The 22816-nt window shown below is 37.0% G+C and overlaps 1 protein-coding gene across 1 annotated transcript; it reads right to left on the reverse strand.

Annotated features, from left to right (window-relative positions):
* Positions 1–13183: 13183 nt before the first annotated feature.
* LOC142622800 (uncharacterized) lies at positions 13184–20853 on the reverse strand. Its single transcript, XM_075796337.1, has 2 exons — positions 20253–20853; positions 13184–13381 (listed from the first exon to the last, which is right to left on the reverse strand). The coding sequence occupies exons 1-2, from the start codon at positions 20743–20745 to the stop codon at positions 13365–13367; spliced, it is 510 nt and encodes a 169-aa protein (XP_075652452.1). The 5' UTR covers positions 20746–20853; the 3' UTR covers positions 13184–13364.
* Between the last annotated feature and the right edge of the window lie 1963 nt (positions 20854–22816).

The raw sequence follows: 22816 nt of genomic DNA on the forward strand, positions 1-22816 counted from the left end.
TTCTCTTCGCAAACTTACTGGTAAGTTTTTTATTTTGTTCTATAATTTTGGTTGTTAAGTATGATTTAGGGTTTTGTTTTTGGTTGTTAAGTATGATTTAGGGTTTCAATTTTGGTTGTTAAATATGATTTAGGGTTTCGTTTGGGAGTGTTTCTTTTGAATAATTAGTTTAGATTGATGGGTTTGGAGCCGTAGTGGGTTTTATTAATTTCAATTATTGGCGGCAAGAAAATCCATCTGGGATTTTAGAGTTGTTACTCTGTTTCATTGTTAATAATTTTGTTATGGTTTAGAGTTGTTACTCTGTTTCAATTATGTTTTGTGTAAGGAGTATGTTTTGTGTAGCATGTTTTATTACTTCTTTATCTAATTTTTATGGGTATGAAGAATTTGTACTTTATCAAAGAATCATGCTATTTTTTTTTAATAAATTTGATAAGAATCTTCTTTAAGAGCAGCATCTAGATTTTTGAGGGGTTTTGTTTAATTCTTTGTTTGGTTGCAGACCCCAACTTCTTTTCCAGTGTCCTCCTTCTGCAACCTTGGCTTTGCTGTTTATCTACAACTTTTATTTGTTAGTTACGGTAAGGTTTGTATTTTAAATTTTGGTATAACCGTGGAAGCTAAGATTCGTTCCTACTACTAACTTTTATTTTCTGCCTTCTGCCATGCACAGCGAAGGACTGAACCTATAAAGTTTAGAAGATGTCTACAAATTACAGCAATAGCAAATTGAAAAGGTAGAGCTGTGTTATTTTTTCTTCCATATCTATTTTTGAAGCATATTTTGAGAGACTTCACTGTGATCCAAGCTGATATATTGATTATTGAATCTAATAGGCAAATAGTGGTTTAAACTTCGTGTTTTTGATGAATTTGGGGATGCCCAAATTATATATATTTTTTGTATGGATGAGAGAACAGGTACTTAATTTAGAGTCAAATCCCTCTCATAATAAAATTTTTTGAGTACATGAACTAAGCCATGCCTTCCTATAGCTTCTACATACTGTTTGCCTTTGCCTTTATGTATTGAAGTCAATATGTGGTGATAGGCTACTTGAGGTGTTGGACATAGATTTGCCTTATAGTAATTGGGTGGTCAGATTTTACCATATCAAAGCTACAACAACCAAATATTGTACATATATCTCAATTGGTGAAACGGGTTCACTAACATGCTTTCTTGAAGATACAACAATCCAGCCATATATGCTATAAGCCCCATTTCACTACTCCATGTAATAAAGGCTCCACCAGAGAAATACCCTTCTTTGCCCACAAAATAATCTATATAAAAATACCACTACGGATACACATTTCTCTAAATACACTTCTCAAGGAGTGGAAATACTTCTTTGTATAGATATAGAATACATTTAAGTTATTATAACATATTGATCACAACATAATGGAGATATATGTTTCAAAATAATGGGGTTAATGAGATATATATTTTTGTAAAAACCATTTGAGTTAACCGTGTATACAATGTCATACTAAATTTTTTGTAACAACAAAATTATGAACATAGTTAATTTATAATTTTATTAAATAATGATAAAAATGTAAGAACAATATATGGGGCAAAGATAGATCATTATGGCTCATGAATGTGTGCTCAACATTGAACCTTCACTTAGTGAAATTAAATCTCTACTCCAAGTTAGTAGTAGTCTCAGACTTGAACTACTTAAGGAAAATAAAAATTTATTACTAACACATAACAATAAAGGTGTTGACATAAGCTTTTTATGTTAGCGAATTTCGGCCATGTGTCTAATCTTAGTTTCTTGAATGATCTAGAGAGTTTGTTTGAATTCTCCTTTGAAGTGGCCTAACTTTCACACTCATATAGGTGAAATTTGTCAAAAGTTCTTCTATAATTCTAACTCTCCACTCGTAAGAGCTACACATTTCATTAAGAATTTTTTTGAAAAACCTAAACTCCCAAACATTGTAGGACAAATGCACTAACACCATAGGAATAGATTCAAAAAATGATTTAAATTTGAAGTGATTTTCTTACGAACACATTATGATTTGTTCTTTCCATTGAACCTAGTTCTCAAGATGTCTAGTCTCTAGATTGGGTATCCTTATGCGTGATTTATGATCTTATGCACTTTCAACCTTATCCCCTTTCATGTCTACTTGATGATTTGACTATAGTTATAACTTTTTTCCCCTTATACACAGTAAGCAAAAGGTAGATTATAGTAATATTAAACAATTGAAAAATATTTCTAATTTTTGTACTACTACTATTTTTTTCTCATTGGCTCACTTTGATGGATTTAACAAGAATCCTTTATATATATAATTTCGAACTCACAATAAACTATTCATTATCTCAAAATAGCACATATAGCCAATAGAGAATATAACGTTTTATATGACTCTTACTCTTGGTGGTTACCTTAACACAAAATAAATTCTCATTCAATCTTATCCGCTAGCCCTAAATACTAGTTGGGTAATTTTTTTTTTTGCCAAACTTTTAATTATTTCCCACCATTTCTCATTTTATCTATGTATGGCAAGAGATGTAAATCTAATAGCATCTATATAGGGCTGGTAGCCTCTAACAACTAAGAACCATTAGGAACTAAGACTTGCATGTTTCACAATCATAAGGGACTTAATATTTTGTATAACTTGGAATCATTGTACCACTATCGTATAATACGAATGCCTACTTATTCTTATTTTCTTCTTGGTATAAATAATGTGCTTACTTTATACAAAGTTGTACAAAAGCACCATTGTATCTTTGTTATACAATGGGAAGGCAAAATTGATATGGCACCATTATTCACATTTAACTACACGAGTTCCCTTTTTACCGTAAGGCTACATTTTTTCTCACTTGGACCAAAAATAAATTTTTTAATCTTAATTCTCAAGTGAATTCATGTAACTGAAATTTGTCATCATCTTTTTTGTGAGTCCTCAAAATTATTTATCAAATCATATATATATATTTCATTTCAATCTCAATTTTATTAATTTTCAAAACCCTTACCATTTGAGAAAATTATAAATGAAAATGTAACTCGTAAAGTTTTCAGTTTCCAATCTCACAAAATTTCAAGCAAATTGAGCGTTACTCGTAAAGTTGATGACAATTTTCATATTGTACGTGTAAGTTAGATTTGAACTTATATGAGAGAGTAAATAAGCTATCTAATAAGAAAGCTCATGAGTGACAAAAATGCTAACTTTGATATCATAATGTCTAGAGAAGAAGAAAGTGATTGCAAGAATGTAAAGTGCACACAAAATGTACGTAGAAAATTCTATGAAAGGGATGAAAAACCACAGTTTGAGTAAGAGAGAATCACTCTTACTTTGTTCAACTTTGTATTGTATGGAAAAAGAGGTATCTCATGTACAATAAGCGTGTTTTTCCTTAAAAGAGAGACTTTGTTTTCTACCTCACTTCCTTATCAACTTTCTAATCTCTTCTCAAAAGATCTACTTGGGTTCTTACCCTAATAGTCCAACTGCATGTTCTTCTTATAGTTCGAGAAATATGGTTGAGTACAAAGACACGTGTCAAGTCATTATTTTCTTATTTTAGACCTTACTACAGCTAATGTACTATTTGGTGACTGGAGGAGAGAGAGTACGCCAACATCAACATTGTGGCATGAGGGTAGGTGGCTTTGCCATTGCATGGGGAATAACTCTTGAGCAATGAGAGGGACATCAGAGGTATTGTAGGTGATACACGAGTCCCTGAAGTGGTCCAATATGCACTTAGCCAATAAGGAGTGTTTTTATAGTTTCTGACCTTAGGAGGTCACTATCTCCTTTTTTGTAGTGCTTAAGTACTCATGTCAGATGCATAGCTTATTTCCTTCCTAAGGCAATCACGCCCTTGGCACGGGCTAAGGATAATATCTTCTAGCCAACGTTTCCCTTTCTCTTGCTCACAGCCACTCCACGTGTAAGGTCTAGATCCAGCCACATCAACACTCTCCCATGTCTTGGCTAGTATACTATACATTAGCCCCCTGACTATTAATGGCGTTTTATGGCTAAGGCATTTGACAATCACATTGTTTCACGCATTAATGCTTAAGAAATTATACCCTATGATGTTTGAACATGGACACGTGGCCTGCAGGGATGCTTTTAGCTGTTTTGGTGTCTCGTCGTTTCCCGTGTTTTGGCAGATAGACATTACTTTTCATAAATGTCGTGTCTCTTCACTTAACTACAGTCAGTGATTTAAAAAAGAGAATTTCTTCTTTATGCATCATTCCTTCTGTATCTTTGTATCTTTCTTAGAGAAAACCTTAATTCGAAAAAAAATGTCAAACTTCTTTTCTTCTGGTTCTAACTCCCCGAGGCATAACTCAAGTTCCTCTGAGGATGCTTCGGGCTCCTCAAGCACCAACATTCCCTCACCACCACCAAGTCCTGTACTCCCTCCTCTCCTTTTTCCAATATTTCCCTTACCTCCCCAAGTATTCATTTCGGAGGAGGTTCATCCTTAGGACTGGAGTGAAGATGAAGAGGAAGACTCTGAAAAGCTTTGGTTGCAGGCTGAAGAGGAAGCTGAGGAGGCAGAGTTCAATGCCTTCACATTTCTACTCTCTTGCTCATAGCCACTCCACGTGTAAGGTCTAGATCTACCCACATCGACACTCTTTCATGCTTTGGCTAGTGTACTGTACACATATTTGCATATAGCATGTCAATACTTTTTATTGTATAAACTAGTGTTATTAAGACTGACTTGGCCTAGCTGGTTGGATCGGTAACTTGGTGACTCGGCATATAGACCAGTTCGAGTCATCAATTGGATCAGATATGCACAAGACCTAGTCAAAATTGGTAAAATTCGAAGGGTTTTAAACCGTGTGACATAGTTGGGTTTTAATAAACTAGTTAGGTTTGTACACACACACACATATATATAAAATTTTAAAATCTTTTTATTTGACTTTGCGGTTCGACCGTTGACCCACTAGTTGAATCGGTGACCTAGTGACCTGGCTCATAGACCGAGTCAACGTTTGATCTGGGTTTAAGACTATGGTATAAACTAGAACAACATTTCTTAATCCCATATCTCTCAACTTTTATAGTAATTGAAAATATTCAACAAATCAATAAACTCAAAATTATCGTAAACATAAATAATTTTTTTAGGGGGTTTATAAATTTTCTTTTTGATAAGAAACTTTGTGTTTGTTTGTTTAGATCACTTAAAATAGATTGTTTAACTTAATATATTAGCTAAGTTATTACTTAGGTTAATTATGAGATCTAGGTTAAACAGTGAAAGATCATATCATACACTAATAACAAAAAATAAAGAACACAAAGATATGATTACTCAGGAAAACTAATGAAATGAACCATTTCAAGGTAAAAACTTGAGGATGTTTGAGCCTAACTATCCTCAAGGTAAACAAATTCACTAACAGAGAACTGAAGTTTTTACAATAAGATTTAACCTTAAATCTATTGCTACCTCCAATAGTAACTTATTGACATGATCATGTGTAATCTCTGAATCCATAGACTCTTCTCTCTTGGAATTGCAGCACACAAGCTCCCACACTTATGACTTTGAGATCCCACTCAAGGATTTTAGATTACCACTTGCTGATCTTGTAGCAGCAACTAGATTCCACTAGTACTTGATTGTAGATCTTGTTCTGGTAGATACTTGTGGAGTTAGAAGGCACAAAATCTCTCAGATTTCATAGGAGTAACTCACAAGTCTTCCAAGAGTCTTCAAAATGTAGTTAAAGTTTTCCTTTTATACTTAGACCGAAACCCTAATCATTTTTGCGAGCTTGGGCCTGATTTAAAATTCTGCAGAAATTGCTTTTCTGCAATTTTCAATTGGTCGAGCCTATTCTTTGATCAGTTGAGCTTCACTGAATTTCAATTCTTTTTATAGCAGCTTGAATGTTCTTGGAACTTGACTTGAATCACCTTGAGCAAATGTCTAACATCTATTCTAGACATGTTTTTGTTCTCGGTTTGCTAACATAAACAAATTAGGACTCTAAACATTTATTCCTAAATTTTTAGAACCTAACACTTTGTATTCATGAGATTTCTCCCATCTATGATCCACCATAAATTGTTTTATGAAATCCAAATATATTTTCTAATCATATGTCACATAACCAGTTTTTTAAGTTAAAAAAACATGTGACATTTGTTTAATCTCACATAATTTTTTTTTCTTTCACAAAAGTGGCACAATAATGTTAGAAAATCTCCAATAACATATTTATTATCATATTTTCCTTTACACAAGATTAGAAATTTTACAAATATATAATTTCATTATATTTGCAATTCTCATTTAGATATGAAATTATATGCCATCTCAATTTTACAACCAATTATGCTACAAAAAATGACTTTTTAATATTTGTTGTAGTTCATATCACTCAAATTAGTTTATTTCAAAGGACTTACTACCACAAAAAATGCATATTAATTACTATGAAGCTAACACAATGCATATATATATATATATATATATATATATATATGCTGGGTCTTCTATTGCTTCTATAAGGTCTAAAAGAAGCTCTTCTTGCTTATTGAGAACATTGATGGTTTTGTTCCTACAACAACCATCTTTGCATGGTATGGGTGCATCTGGGCCACTAGAGGTATTGGAGGAGGCTCTAGAGGTTTCATAGGATGTCTGGTATAACTGTTGGATCTCTTGATCACTAGAACCGCTGGATGACTCACTATTTGAGTGGTCAAGTTCTAACAACTTAAAGATCTCATCCTTATTGGGTTGGTCATTAACAAGGGTGTTGATAAGGGATTTGGCCTTAGCTCTACATTCTTTCCTGAAATGACCTCTCTTTCCACAATTGAAGCATTTTCCTGATGCTTGTGGAATGGGTTTTCCTGTTCTCTTGGATCTTCCTTTCTTATAGAAATCATCAGTCTTGTACTTCTGTTTTCTATAATACTTGGCTGTTGTCTTCTTCCTATGGGATTTCTTAGAGGATTCCTTTCCTCTGTACTTAGATTTCCTTTTGGAGGGGTTGACAGAGGGTAAGCTATATTGTGTACAGAAGTGTCCTACTTCATACTTGGCTTTGTTCTTGTTAGCTTGGCTTTGAATTTTCAAATCTCTGCACATCTTCATTCCTTCACTCCTGATAGTGCTAGAGATGTCTCCATAGGTTAGGTTATCATAATCTATGACACCTAAGGGGCTGCAAAGGGTTTCTTTGACTTTTTGGCCAAAGAGTGTGGGTAAGCCATTGATAAACATCTCCTTCCAAAATGGAGAGTTACAATCGCTTTTGTGCATGACTCGGGTAGTAAAGACATTTTCATACCACCTGTAGTCACCTAAGGTTTTACATCTAAGGTTACTCAGCTGTTCGTAAATCCTAGATGTGATGTTGCTGGGTTTTCCTACGAAGTGTTTCATGATCGTGTAGATCAAGGTATTAACTCCATCAGGACAAATAGCACAGATCTGGTCTTACGAGTCTCAACAGTACACATCTGCAACAAACTTTGGGGCTAAACATAGAAACAAGAAGAAGCAGATAACTGGGATGCAACAGTTAAGCTGAACAAATAATCACAGAATAATAAACAGATAGGTTATGAAGGAGGCTCAGCCTACCAACGGAAGATGTTAATGAAATCACTAAACCAGTAAACAATGATGGAGAGAGATAGTAAATGAAGAAAGATATGAATGGTAATGGAAGAGTTATCATAAAATAGATGTAAAACAAAATATGGGGAATGGGAGATATATCCATGAAAATAATTCAAAATAATTATAATGCTTAAAATAATTGGATAACTATGGCGGTAACACCTGCCAACTTGATTGAGAATAAAATGTGACAGTATATGTTTCAAGACAACATTTGTCCTCGTCAAAAATGTGACAGATAGGGTCATTCTAGGAAACCTTTTTTTGTGTCTGTTATACCCTTTCACAGTAAATAGTGAAGGTCTCACTACCCATCCCTTTGGCCAGACAGTCAAGTTTGAGTTCCTTAGAAGTCCTGAACTCTATGAAGTAAACACCCTTCAGGAAGTTTCTATTTTTAAGACCTTCAATACTGTCAGTACCAAAATCCTTTACCTATTACATCCCATGGTACCAATCAAGCACATAACCTTGATCCATTTGTACCAACAAATTCATCTAGTGTCAATCAAGCAAAGAACCTTGATTTTCCTCCTGTCCTAAATGATCAAGCTGAGAACCTTGACTCATTCATCTCAGTGGATGATCCTTTTGACCCCATTCGGTCCCAACCATCATCAAGCATCCATCATAAAAGTGTTTGCTTCTCAACATCCTATATTTTTAACAATAAGAGATTTATAAACAATTATTTTAATATCTTAAATTGTCCAAACATCTCTTGGCAGGATAGAGAGGTTAATATTTGATACCACTAATAAGTGGATAATGACTTCTTCGACAAAGAAGAGGAACAAGGGGAAAACACCCGCAAATGGCTATCCTCAAGACAAGAGGCTTCCAACAGGACAGTCTTTTGTTATGCATGAAGGCGCATCTTTTAAGGGAAACCAAAGAAGATCAACATCATTTCAGGAATTTGTCCTAGCAAAGGTGACATATTCTAGTGGTGACATGACAATCGTTTTACAGGAAGTTTTATCCAAGACATTACAATTCAATAATGGAGCCTATACAGATTTATCTCCCTACATTAAATTTATCCTTGATAACCTCCAGATGGCCTTCACCTTAAACCGCAATAAACTTTTCCAAAGAACCCTCAAAGCTTTAGAAATTCACCTTGTGAACCTTGAGGCAGGAAAAGAAACCATCACTAGTCAACTCTTTGACAAAGAGGAAATCCATTCTATGGATAAAAAGACTATTATGGGCTATATATAGAAAATGAAATCTTACAAAATTTCTACTAGTACAAAACCATCCACCGCATATAATGACAAGGAAAACTGTGTGACTAGGGACAAAGCAAAATCTAAAAGCTTGGCCTAACTATGTTATAGAGATACTAATTTTTCTCATTTTTATTCAATGAGAGGCCTAATTTACACGTATATATCCAATAATTTTTCCTTCACGTATGAATAGGGCAGAAGGAAGGGGTCCATGATCCCTCTTAACTTTTCAAAAATGCTCCATCCCTCTTGTATTTTTGGTAAAAAATAATAATTTTGGACATAAACTTAATAATGACCTACCTAAATTTTGCCTAAAAACATGTAATGCATCTATATAATTTCGGCCTACACATATGGCCTGTTTGGAAGTTTAAAAACGGAGGGAGAGTAGAGTAAATGGAGGGAGAGTAATTCAATTACCTTGTTTGAAGTTTTTTAAGGAAGGAGGTGGAGGAGTTTGGAGGGGTTTGGAGGCGGTTCAATTACCTCTAACCCCTCATTTTTAATTTCCCCAAATTGGAGAGATTTGGAGGAAGAGTAGAGTAGACAAATTATTGACAAAATGAATTGTCCAATTCACCCTTTTAAAATTAACAAAATTACAAACCAATTTTCTTTTTCTTTCCTTTCTTTTTCCACTATAATCACCTACACTGTGTTTCAGATCATTATGAGAGATCATTGTGACCGTTCGATCTTTTCCAGATCAATGGCTAGCCTTTCGTCGGAGGAAGCCTTTGGCTCCAACCAGGAGCAGAGCGAGTGGTGCGGCAGCTACAGCCTGAGCGTTGACGTCAGCGAGTCGGAGAGCTGTAGCAGTAGCTTCTCGTGCCGGCGGTTCGAGACGTGTGGAGCTTCGAGCTGGATGATGTTTTCTCCTCGTTTGGTGGCTGGTAATTTCCTTTTTCCAGCGTCGATGATGCTGCCGGTGATTGGAGGCAAGGACATGGTGGGTTGGGATGAGAAGAAGCCTGAGAAACCCGAAACCGGTTTGTTCGATACATTCCATTTTTTATTTTTATTATTTATTTTCAGTTTTTACCATTTATTCATTTTTATTATTTATTTTCAGTATTTACTATTTATTTATTTTTCTATATTACTATTAAATAGTAATTTTATATAATGAAATTTGATGGAATGAGAATGTTGATTAAATATTTTTTTAATCTAACAAATTAATCATAGACTAATGTTGCAAGTTCATTTTCAAATAAGGGTAAATTTGTCTATTTAAATAATTTCCTCTCATTTTCATCATAATTTTTAAAACATCCAAACAAGGTGGAGGATAAGTATCCCCCTCTACTCTCCTCTCCTCCCCTCTACTCTCCTTCCTTTCTAAACTTCCAAATAGGCTAATAATGTCTTGGGTCTCAGACAATGAAGAAAGTCCTAATCACTACCAAAATTAGTAGCGCCGTGTGCTAAAACACACAGATAACATTAAAATGGCCAAACCCAAATTTAAACCCCTTTAGTAACTTCCTTACAAAAGCAGCGTACACCACTCTTTTAGTGGCATACACCGATTTGAAGAGCCTTACAAAAGTTGCGTATGACACTCTTTCAGTGGCAGACAGCCATACACCAGTTTGAGACAAAACCTGAAAATCACTCATTTTTATTTTAGTGCTTGATTTTGGTTAGTTGGTGTAGCCCATTCCAGGGGCCAAAATGCCCTCCAACCCCATATACCCCTTTAAGCCAATAAATAGGACTCTCCACCTACATTTCGTAGGATCGAGAAATTTATATACCAAGAGTGGTAGGGAAGGATTTTTGAGAACTTGGCTTAATTTTCTAATGGTTCTCCTTCTCCTATCACTATCACGCACCTATTCCACCGTCTCCATTATTCTTGTCTCTTTGAAGTTGCTGATACCTTATTTTGAACCTTGATAAATTCCTGTACCTTCTATTTCGTTAAAAATAAAAGTTGTGGTAGCTAGAGATTCAACCGAGAGACCAATTAATCAACTAATCACCATCAAGTACCAAAGGCCGGAGGTAATGGCCTATTATCATGACCCTTATTCTTCTCCTTTATCTATTATTTTCTTTATCAACCACATATTTGTGTGTTTTGGTTGTTTTTTTTTTTTTTTTTTTTTTGTATTTTATTTTCAATAATAATATGAAAATTGCACACACGAATTTCCCATTCATTCAACTTTTTGCACATTCTTTTCATGTTTGTCCAAAGAAGCGTGTGCCTAAAATGATCGGCAAACATCAACTTGGGTAGTAGTGATCAGAAAGTGCTAGTTGTATGCGATCACATATACCCAGTTGTTTTCCAACCCTTTCTTGTGTTCTTAACTTCTTATTTTCGCTAGCTTTCTATTTGAAGCTCAGTATGCCATCCATAGTTTTGACTTGCTTTGTTTTAGTTTATTTTCATTAAATTGATTAATAAATTTTAATAAAACCTATAATGACAAAAATATTTAATTCCCTTAATTAGCATTTAATTTTCTTCTTAATTAGCATTTTTAGAGATAGGGTTTCCTTGGTCTTAGGTTAGAATATTGGAGAATAAAGAAAGTTAGAAAATCATTGATTTGGAAATATTAAGTCTAAAGGCCATAATGAGTGCAATGTCACATTTTTCTATAAGAGCTAAGCAAATGGAATTTGAATTTCAAAATTAAATTTAAATGGTCAATTTAGGGAAAATTATAAGGGTAAACTTAAAGATAAAATCTTTCCCAACCAATGAGAATCAAATCCTACATCAAATATTCCAAAATTCACATTTCGGAGAGATAATAATATCAATTGCATTAAAGGCTAAAAGATTTTTCCATGAGAGACGATTGTCAATAAGACTTGAACATTAAATTTGAATAAAATCTATTTAAAGTGGGAAAGCCCTAATTACTTAATTGAAGATTAAAATCTTTTCAAAATTATGATGATTAAGCTCTAATGACATAATACAACCAATCTAAATTTGGATTTAAAAGTCAATTAAGGGAGAGACATATCATTAGCAGAGAATTATAGATATGATCTTTCCTAAAAGCCTTTAAAATTTGAATTTAAGATAGTTGACATTATAAAACATTAATGGTCAATTGATTGGGATAATCATTCTCAAAAAGAAAAAAGAAAAATGATTGGGATAATCCTTCTTAATTTATAAATCAAGAACACATTTTTTAATTTAAATGATAAATCTAATTTGGAAAGATCCTTTAGAATTTATGGAGACATTCATTCAACTATAAACTTCTTGAATAAGACTTAATCATTAATTCAAATTAAATTTCAAACCTCTTAATTGATGATCACGTGCAATGTTCACATGTTTGGATAATCATATGCTTAAATGTTGATAACATATTTAGATGAGCACATGCTCAGTGATGCTCACCTACTTGATTGATTCTCAAATGATTGGTTGACCATAATGTTTATATATTAATTTTTTGCACTTCTCCCTTTACTCTCTTCTTTTTTTTTTGGTCTACATCTTAGTTAGATTTTTGGGTTACGTTGTGAGTGCATTTACAAGGGCCTATTTAGAGTATAATCCGGTAATGCGTATTAGAACTGGCTATGGTTGGCTGGTCCAAGGTGCCTAATCTCTACCCAAAATCTTACCTTAACTTTGGACATAGTCTTTTGCATAGATCTTCATTTAATCAAGTTAGAATGGTTCTTGAATCTATAATTAAGTGGCGATTCCTTTTATGCATCTGCCCTATAGGCATCAAAGTCCTCCTAAACATTGCTGATAATGAGTTCAAACCACAGAGAAGTGAAAAGTGGTAGACTAATAGTGCCAAGTGTTACATACTTTTAAATTACCGATTTTCCAAAAAATTTAAACTATTGGAAAATGATATATTAATCATTTAATCACATAATTCTAACACTCTCCCTCTCACACGTGGGTTCAAACTACTTTTTAATAAATAAAACTTAACATGTGAGATTTTAAAAGGGAGGTAGAGTAAGAGACTGGTATCAAATTTAGGACCTCTTACTCTAATATCAAGTCAAATTGCCGATTCTCTCAAAATGTAGTATTAGAAGTACGTGGTTAAATCATTTTTTTTTTTAGCAGAAACGATAGTAGACTTTATTGATGTAAATCACTTTGTACAATGGGGAAGAGAAAAATGGGCATTCTTCTAACCAAACAATGACCCCCTCTTTCTCTTTTGCAGCATTAGCTAAAGTTAATGCAACACGATTACATCATAAAGGAATATTAGAGAAAGAAATAAAAATAAAACTATCTTTAATAAATGAAATATCCTCTATGATCCAAGCCACCTCTAATGAGCATATTCTGTCAGAATTCAGCAAGTCCACCAATTCTGCAAAATTACACTCAACCTGCCCTTGAGAAAAACTAATTCTTTGACAGAAGAGTAATGCTTTCCTCAACACACAAGCAGCTGTGCACAGCGGGTTCAGCTCCTCACCATTTTGTCTCATGTAGCAGCTAACACTTCGCTCACATTGTTGCGGATAATGAGACCAATTCCCACTGAAGCTAACTTCTTTGACTGTGTAATAGCCACATTGAGTTTGTGGATACGATCTGACTGAGGAGGATTCCACTTTGCTGCATCAAACTGCCTTCCCGTGAGTTTTTTTTTTTTTTTCCTGCACTTCCATAAACTCTAGTCTGTGCATATCTGCCCGAGACCATAACTCATGATGAGAAGGGGCAATGTTATTAAAAACAACTTTATTCATGCATTTCCAAATCATCCAGCAAGCTATACAAAGTGTGTCAAAGACTATTGCAGGTAGATTCTTGAGAGCAGCATTCATTGCATCAATGAATTTCGAATAGAACCTGTAATCATTCATCAGAGTTCATCAGAGGAGTTTGCAGCCAAACGGCTTAGGCAAATGTACATTCCAAAAAGAGATGATGACAGGTTTCAGATTCCACATTACAAAGAACACAACAGAAAGAATGCAGAACCTTTCTTTCAAACAACTTAGTATGTGTTGGTAAGCTATCATTTGGGATCTTCTTCGCTTATCAAGCAGCGGAGCTCCTGTACTGCCTTTGGGATCCCAAGCCCACGACAGTTGAGGCTTAGTATTTTCATGGAGGATGACATGGGGGGGAGAGTGTCCCCAGAAAAATCTAGGATGCTTTCTATTGCTAGTTTTTTGTGTATCGGGGATTCAACTGTGGATGACTTAGAACTGGTCTGTTTGATATGGATTTTGGAACAGAGGCTTCTCGTTATCAATAGAAGATGAGGTAGGATTTGAATTTCTTAGCAACCGTTTCTAGGATCGAAGACTTGTTTTGATGTGGCCCAAAGAATCCTCAGTAATATTTGGGGATAATTCCATATCAATATCACTGTTTAAAAACTCCCCATTTAAATTTTCAAATTCTGTCTCCTTCAATTTTTATTTTTGATTTTTTATCAGTTCCAGGAAGATTTTCCTCACTGCCTAAGTACTGTGGATTAGGGTACGTATGTTTTGAGGGGTTGTTGGGTGACTTCTTTTCCATGAGATTGGGGATAAGATTTTCTGAATTGAAAACCGTAGTGGAAGGGGATAACTCTGAAATTCTTTGTTGTGGCTTCTCTATCAGAGTAGAATTTGAAGAGGAGTGGGAAGTGGGTTTTTTGGGATTTGGTGGGTGGGTATTCAATCTAATATGTGAATTTGAAATAGGATTCTGAGATTGTGATGCTACCTGACAACCCGATATCCCAGCAGATTCATCCAACGGAAAATCTGTTATGGTTTCTTTGGAAGGTTTTCTGATCGGCAGTGAGATTTGAAGTTGACGAGGATTCAGAGATAGTTGCTTGTCACTGTCTTCCTCATTTAATTCCAAGATATGTCATCCTCGGCTTCCCAAGACTTTGGTTTACTATACAGGTTTCTTCCCCGATTGATCTTAGGTCCCACAGCACGAAGCCAAGGACCAAATTGGTAGTCATCCTCCTCTGAAGAAATACACCCTTTCTTGGCTTTATGACATTCCCTCTCTTGATGTCCCAAAATTCTACAGCGATAGCAGTAAATAGGAAGTCTCTCATATTTGAAATAAACCCACACTTATTCCATACCTTCTATATGTATCATCTTACCCCTCATTAAAGGCTTAGTAATGTCTACATCCACCCTTATACGAAGAAAGGGACTCCACGCAAGGCCACTCGTAGGAGCATCAACCAATAAAGGAATGCCAATCTCATTGGCAATATAATTACCAATAGTTGAGTTCATACTTTTGATTGGGATATTGAAAACCTGAATCCAAAAGGGAGACCGTTGAAAAGTGACATTTTCTGAGCTGACATCACTAGTGAAACACTTCAAAAGAACCAATCTCTTATCAAAGGACCACATACTCTTGTCTAGAATATCATTCATATGTTCCTCCGTACCAAAGATTGCCAGAAATAAATTGTTCCCCACTTCTTTGATAGTTATCTGGTGAGAGCCTCTCCACAATTGTTGAATGGTAAACTTGAAAGCCTCCTTGTTAAAATCCCTGTTAGTTTGTAACCTGAATAGAAGGCTGAATTGAGCTTGTTCTTTTGATCGGGCTACTACCTGAGAGTTAACTGACAAAACACATTTTTCTTCTTCAGAAAGAGTAAACTTATTCCAAAGTTCCTCCATTGCTGCATCCATATCAAGATGGTGAAGAATTAAAATTGGGAAAAAGTAAAAGAAAAGATAGGGAGAGGGAGTCCCCTACCACAATCAAAGGTAAATTGATTGGAGGGGTTTGGATCTCACGTATGGTAAACGTAAGTTAGGAGCTTCTAGTTTCCAAAGACTACTGAGAGTCTAGGAGAGAGAAGTTAATCTTTATGTGGTTAAATCATAAATGATTAAATTTACTATTTTTCAATAGTTTAAACTTTTGGAAGAATAGATAATTTACCACGGTATTAGAGCTAGAAGCTTTTGGGAGAATTGTTCTTTATTGATGTGTGGGGGTTGGTTTTGGTAGAAAACCCTTCCCCTAAGAATCTGCGAGTTAGTCATCCCTACAATTTGGCTAACTTGATTGCATAGCCTGGTCTTCGGTTCAAAGCTTGATTTCTCTTGCCAAACCCCCAAACTAGATATTCACACAAAGCAACCTACTTGGAAAAAGAGACTTTTTTTTTTTTTTTTGGTAATCAGGCAGTGAACATTAAACAAGACTAACCAACAGAGTCAAAGGAGCAGAAACGCTCATACAGTGTACCAGCCGCATCAAGACTAGCCAACAAAGCCACATCAGCTGGAGGAAATTGAAAAATAACAAAATCAAGAGGACTAACAGCGCCTCTTTGAGCAAGTGCGTCTGCGCATTTATTTGCTTCCCTGAAGCAATGTTGAATTCGGACCCGCGGAATCCTCTTCAAACCTTCCTTGCAATCAGCAACAATAACTTCATTGCCATTTGAACTCCTCTCATCTTTCATAAGCAAGTCTACCACAAGTTTAGCATCAAGCTCAATAATAACATTCTCCAAGTTTAAATCAATACAAAGATGAATCCCATCACGCAGAGCCCATAACTCCGCCGCCACACTGGTGGTAAACTCGATAGCTCTAGCATAACCACTCACCCAATCTCCCTTCGAGTCTCGGATAAGCCCTCCTCTGCCTGCTCTGCCTGGATTCCCCATGGAGGAGCCATCAAAATTCAGTTTAAACCAATTGGCTGGCGGGACAAACCACCGTACCTGGATTGTTGTTGGGGAATGTCTTGCTTTCGAATGAGCACCAAGAAAGGCAAACTCAGCAGCCTTTAATAGTTTCAAACATGAGAGGTTTAAGACTAAGCTTATTTCCAAACACTATTTTGTTACGCCGAAGCCACAAACTCCAAACCCCAAAAGGAAATATAATACCCCAGCTAATGCCCGAAGTGGAAGCCAGGTTCGAAGCACAATTAGTACGCAGCCAATCCTCAAAATTCAGATTGTAGAAGCAACTACAGAAATCAAGAGGAAGAAGGGAATCCCAAAAACTTCGGACCTGAGTGCAGTCTCTCAAGGTGTGAATAATGGATTCAATGGCATCATTGCACAAAGGGCACAGAGGAGAGATGTTTATTCCTCTTGCAGATAGGACTTCTCTTACAGGAATACTCCTATGTAAGCATTGCCAAAGAAAACACCTAACTTTAGGGAAGGTATTTGCTTTCCAAACCCAGGCACCAGCAAAAGGAGAATAACGGGGACAATTATATTCACAACAAGCCAGCTTATAAGCTTCCTTAGTATCAAACTCACCATTGGGAGAAGAGGCCCAAGCTATTCGATCAACACTTGCTGTGGTGATAGGGATAGGAGTAGCTTTAATCTTTTGTCTCAATTGATGAGGAAGAGAGAAAGAAATAGCTCCTAAATTCCAGAAATTATGATGAATAATATCGTTCAAAAGAAGATGTTCCTCCCCTCTTTGTAAAGGACCAACAATCAGACTTCTTAGAGTGCCATCACCCAACCACTTGTCATGCCAAAAGGAGAGCTCACTATTTTTTCCAGCTATCCATTTCGTGCTCGATGTAAAAACTGGTTTACCCTTCTTAATGGCAGCCCATGTAGATGAACAAGACCGGGGTCTCAAAAGGTTTTGCCTCCTTGTACCAGAATATTTATGAGATAACACCGTGGCCAAAAGAGATTCTTTTTCTTGGTGAAGACGCCAGTTAAGCTTGGCCAACAAAGCTACATTTTTCTCCTTAGCTAACTGAAGGCCCAGACCTCCATATTTTTTTTTCCGTATTAACTTTCTTCTAGCTAATTAAATGTAATTTCTTTTTATTTTCTGTCGACCCCCAAATGAAATTGCGGCACAATCTATCAATGCTTTGAGCAACCTTACCAGGGAGAGTTGCACACTGCATGGCATAGTTCGGAATGGTAGAAAGTGTTACTTGGGTCAACACCACCCTTCCAGCAAAAGATAAGAGCTGTGTTTTCCAGCCCGCTAGTTGGTTTTGGACTCTCTCAACAATAGCTCCAAAATCTTATGGTGATGAAGTGTGCTTAATAGGAAAACCGAGATACTTCCCTAGATTAGGAGTTGACCGAAACTCTAAGATAGTGCAAAGCTCTTCTCTAGTGTTTGAGCCAACATTGGGAGAGAAAAACACACGGGACTTTTCTACACTAACCTTCTGCCCAGAAAGATCACAGAAGGTGTCAAGAGCATCTTTGATAGCTCTACAGTTTTTACCATTAGCATTTGCAAAAAGAACTAGATCATCAGCAAAGAATAAATGGGAAAAAGTAGCACCACCTCTAGAAGCCGAGATAGGGTCCCATAGCTTGGCCTCACATTTTTCCGTGATAAAAGCCCCTAAAACCTCCATACATAAAATAAATAGATAAGGCGAGAGCGGGTCCCTTTGCTTAATGCCCCTTGAGGGGAGGAAAGGGTCTAAGGCCCCACCATTGAAAAGCACAGATATGGAAGAGGATGTAACACAATTCATGATAATAGAACTCAAGTGATTTAGAAACTTGAAAAGAGATAAGGTGTCCCTTATAAAGCTCCATTCCAAGTGATCATAAGCTTTTTCTAAACCAATTTTAATTGCCATACACCCATCTTTACCTCTCTTTTTGGACATGGAGTGAACAAGCTCTTGCACAATGATGGCGTTATCCATACCCTTCCTCTTAGGCACAAAGACAGTTTGAAAAGGAGAGACTAAATCATCCAGGACAGGACGAATGCGAGCCATAAGGAGTTTAGTGATCACCTTATAAACTGTATTACAAAGGCCAATGGGTCTAAAATTGTTGAGAGATTTCGGGCAATTGCATTTTGGAATGAGGGTGATCAATGGTCGGTTAAGGTATTCAGGGATTTTTCCAGAAGAGAAAACCTGAAAAATCTTAGCCTTAACCGAGGGTCCTACAACGTGCCAGAATCGTTGGAAGAAACCGGCATGAAGGCCGTCTGGCCCTGGAGCTTTATACGGCTTAAGGGACATTAAGGCAGCAAAGATTTCTTCATCAGTGATTGGAAGCTCAAGCTTACTAATATCAACATCATTTAGTCTGCTTTTCCAAAAGGGGGGCTGCCATTCCTTCAGCGGGGAGCTGCACTGAGAGGTAGTGAAACGGTCCAGGAAGCCTTGGCTAATGTGGTTAGCAATATCAGTCTCCCCATTTAACCAATTTCCCATCCGGTCCTTCAGACTTGTGATACGGTTCCTTCTCTGCCGAATCAGAGTAGAATTATGGAAGAAGGCAGTATTTCTATCGCCTTCCACCACCCAAGAGATTCTGGACTTCATACTCTAGAATTCAGCTTCCAAGGTGTCAATAGCTGATAATTCACTAAGAAGAGTTTTTTCAAGATCGATAAGAAAATTGTTTGGATTAATGCCCAATGCAGTTTGGATTCCTTTAAGCCTGGCACAGATACGTTTCTTTCTATGGAAGATATTTTCGAAGTGCTCTCAATTCCAATTTCTAGCTTTAGTTTTGAAAGAATTAATAACATTAGAAAGAATGGATGGGCTTGACCAAGCTTCGCTAACCAGACCAGCAAAAGAAGGGTGGTTGAGCCACATTGGCTGAAACCGAAAAGGCCGGGTATGGTGGTTCGCATGGTCCGTTCTTAAGGAGAGAAGAACAGGATTATGGTCCAAATGTGATCGTTCCAAATGCTTGACACAGGCTTCCGGATAGAGAGTATTCCAATCAATATTTACAAATACTCTGTCAATTCTCTCTTGAATCAGATCAGAAAGGAGTTGTCGATTAGTCCAAGTGAATCTAGGACCAGAGAAGCCCAGATCGATCATACCACAATTATTCAGAAAATCTTGAAATTTAAGCGCTCTAGACAGACATACCGGTCTGCCCCCAAACTTATCTTCACTGGTCAGAACTTCGTTAAATTCGCCCGCAATAATCCACGGCAAGGCGTGTAACTCTGTTACCATAGAGAGATTATCCCACAAAAGACGCCTTTCTGCGTATCTGGGACTGGCATAAATAGCCGTCAGCAACCAGGAAGCCTTAGAAGACAGGTTTTTCACTAATGCGTGAATTTCCTGCTCCGTGGATGAAAGAATAGATATTTCCACTTGGGTTGAGTCCCAAAGCAGCCACAACCCACCAGAGTAGCCTATATTGTTGGCATAAAAAGCCCCATCAAACTGCAATCTATCAAAAATTTCCTTTGCTCTCGAACCACTCACCTTAGTCTCAGTAATAATCATAATAGCAGGATTATGGGATTGAGTCATATTATGCACAAAAGATTGAAAGGAGGGGTTAAGAGCACCCCGATAGTTCCAAACTAAAATATTCATTATAAATAATGATAAAAAGAGGAAATCAATCAGACAAGAGCAGAGGGCTCACCTCCACCTTCAATTAGCATTCCATCCGAGTCCACATCCTGATTCCCTTGAGCAACAACTGTGGAGATTTCAACTAATACCATGTTATCCTCCTCCTGAACTGAACAGAGGCTTGGTATGACTTCATTTACCTTCTTGCGAGGTCTGAGCTTGGGGTCAATATGCTTCAACTCCGCCATCAAGATGTTGAGGGCGGCCGTTGCAACAATTTCCGACACATCTTTGATCGGACTAGGAGGTTGATTTGAGATATCCCTCAAAGGAAGTTGCGCTGAAGGCACCTTCATCTCCTCATTACCAACTCCATCCATACTCTCACCTTGCCCCACATCACCGAGTGTAGAGAAGCCCACCTCGGTCAGAGACTCAGTTTTGGCTAAAACGTTACAACCAGCAGAGAAAATCATCGGCTTGATCAAAAGGTGATCAGAATCTTTGCCAAGTAGGCCGCTGCTACACTCTACAGATTGCTTCTGCTGGTATTCTTTCATCATCGATGCACCACGCCCCACTGACTGGACCAAGTATTTCGGGAAAAAACTTTAGAGGTTGACTGAGGAAGAGAGGTCTTAGGCTTATCTTTAGCTTTAGTTTGGTTAGTGCGATTTACTGCAAGCGCACTAACCTTTGGCAATGACTTGGCATTTAGTGGCGTGTCTCTTTTCTCATGAATTGATGGATCAGGCTTGTACAACATTGGACTTTTGGCCTGGTCAGGGGAATGAGATTTCAAAAGGTGAGCCATACCATAAGAAAGTTGTTGGGCTAGGTCTTTCTTCACATTTTTAAAGAACTTCTTTTTTCGTGAAACAATTACCCAAGGCCCATACTCCTTTTCGCTGGGTTCGCTGCATTCAGACTCTACTAAAACATGCCCATCACCTTTGTCTTCTTCCTTCGTAGCATCTCTGTTCATCGGTGCCTTGGTCGTATATGGACAGCATTCCGCCTTGTGCCCAACACGACCGCATGAAAAGCAAAGAGCACTAATCCCTTCTTATAACACAGGTTGCTTAATACCGCCGGTCCTAATAAGCCTGATAAGAGGCTTCTCGAAATTAATTTGAACGCATATTCTGGCAAACCGACCCCTAGACTCAGTTGCTGTGTGCGTGTCAACTCTTAAAACAGGACCAATGGCCTGTCCAAGTTCCCGTAGAACCGAGGGCTCGTAATACTCAATAGGTAGCTCCGGCAGCCGTATCCATACGGCGGCGGATGTGACACTGGCCGTGGATGGGTTGAAGTTAGGCTCCCAGTTTCTAATGGACAAGTAATGACCTCCAACAAACCACGGACCATCCTTAAGCACCCTTTCATAGTCCTCCTTTAGTGAAAAACGTATAAGGAAAAAAACCTTTTCCAAGTCGACGCAGTCCATCATACCACTGGGTTTCCATAGACTCATAACCCGCGACGAAAGAAAATGGTAGCCCACTGACTTGCCTACAACCTTGACGATAAGAGCGTTAACCCAATGTGCTCTCATAACAGCCTTTCTTGACCCAGATAGATTAACAGCTACTATCCCTGTGGCTAGGTCCGAGCTCTCATCATCAGACTCAAGCTCTGTTTCCATATTATTAGCAAAGCTAAAGGCTTCTTCATAGGCACCAGGAATCTCCCCAGTGAGTCTCTCCTTATACGAACTTCGTTTACCCTCTGAACTCTGTAAGCTGCCAGTAGAAGTGCTAGTGTCTCGGTGATACTCCTTGACTTTCTTAGTGCTGTGCTGCAACTCTTCATCTTCCTCTCGTGACCTCCCCGTTGCTTCTAGCGAGAGAGACATTTTTTACTTGTACAAGATATGCCTTCCTCTGGAAAAAGAGACTTGAAAGCTGCCCTCCAACCCTAAACAGAATGACACAATGTCTTAAATGAAAGGATCCAATAAAGTGATATCGTTTATCACTCTCTTGAGATTTCCCAACTGAGAGAAACTTTGCAGTAATAATAAATGCTTTTAGCTCTTTCGGCAAAGCTCTAAAGCTTGTGTCGCTGTACCTATAAAGTATTTGTTGCCCTTGCTTAAACTGAATGCTAGTAAGCTTTTGAGAAACATGCCGCTAGACCTGCAGCAACGATTGATTAGCTCTAGAATTAGCTTCTTTCTAAATTGTACACGACCCTTTCAGTAAAATCTAAAAAGACCAAGTATGAGTTATTTTAAGATCACAATTTATTTCATATAACTATCTTATGTGGCAGATTGTGACTGAATGTTTATTACTTTCATGTGGACCCTTGTCTTCACTACTCATGGTCAGCCATATTGGATAGATGGGAAAATTGAGTGTGAAATAGGTTATGGTCCTAAAACTTTTCTACACATATAGACTTACTTCATTAATAATTTTTTTCAAAGTCTTAAGAGCTTGGTTTATTCTTGTTTGGCTTTAATCTAAATTCTTGGTTTTTGCAATAGTTGTCACACACAACACAAGGCAGGATTGAGATCAGGTACATCTAATGAAATTGTGTTAGGTTCTAAGACCTTAGGGACTAATGTATTAGAACTTCAATATGTAATGTGTTGGCAAGCCATGATCAAAACATAGAGTCTAG

Source organism: Castanea sativa, chromosome 1, assembly GCF_040712315.1.
Source record: "Castanea sativa cultivar Marrone di Chiusa Pesio chromosome 1, ASM4071231v1".
NCBI lineage: Eukaryota > Viridiplantae > Streptophyta > Magnoliopsida > Fagales > Fagaceae > Castanea > Castanea sativa.

Bases quoted from the DNA above. Each gene is read 5' to 3' on its own strand.
- LOC142622800 (XM_075796337.1), bottom strand. From the start codon at position 20,745: ATGATGAAAGAATACCAGCAGAAGCAATCTGTAGAGTGTAGCAGCGGC.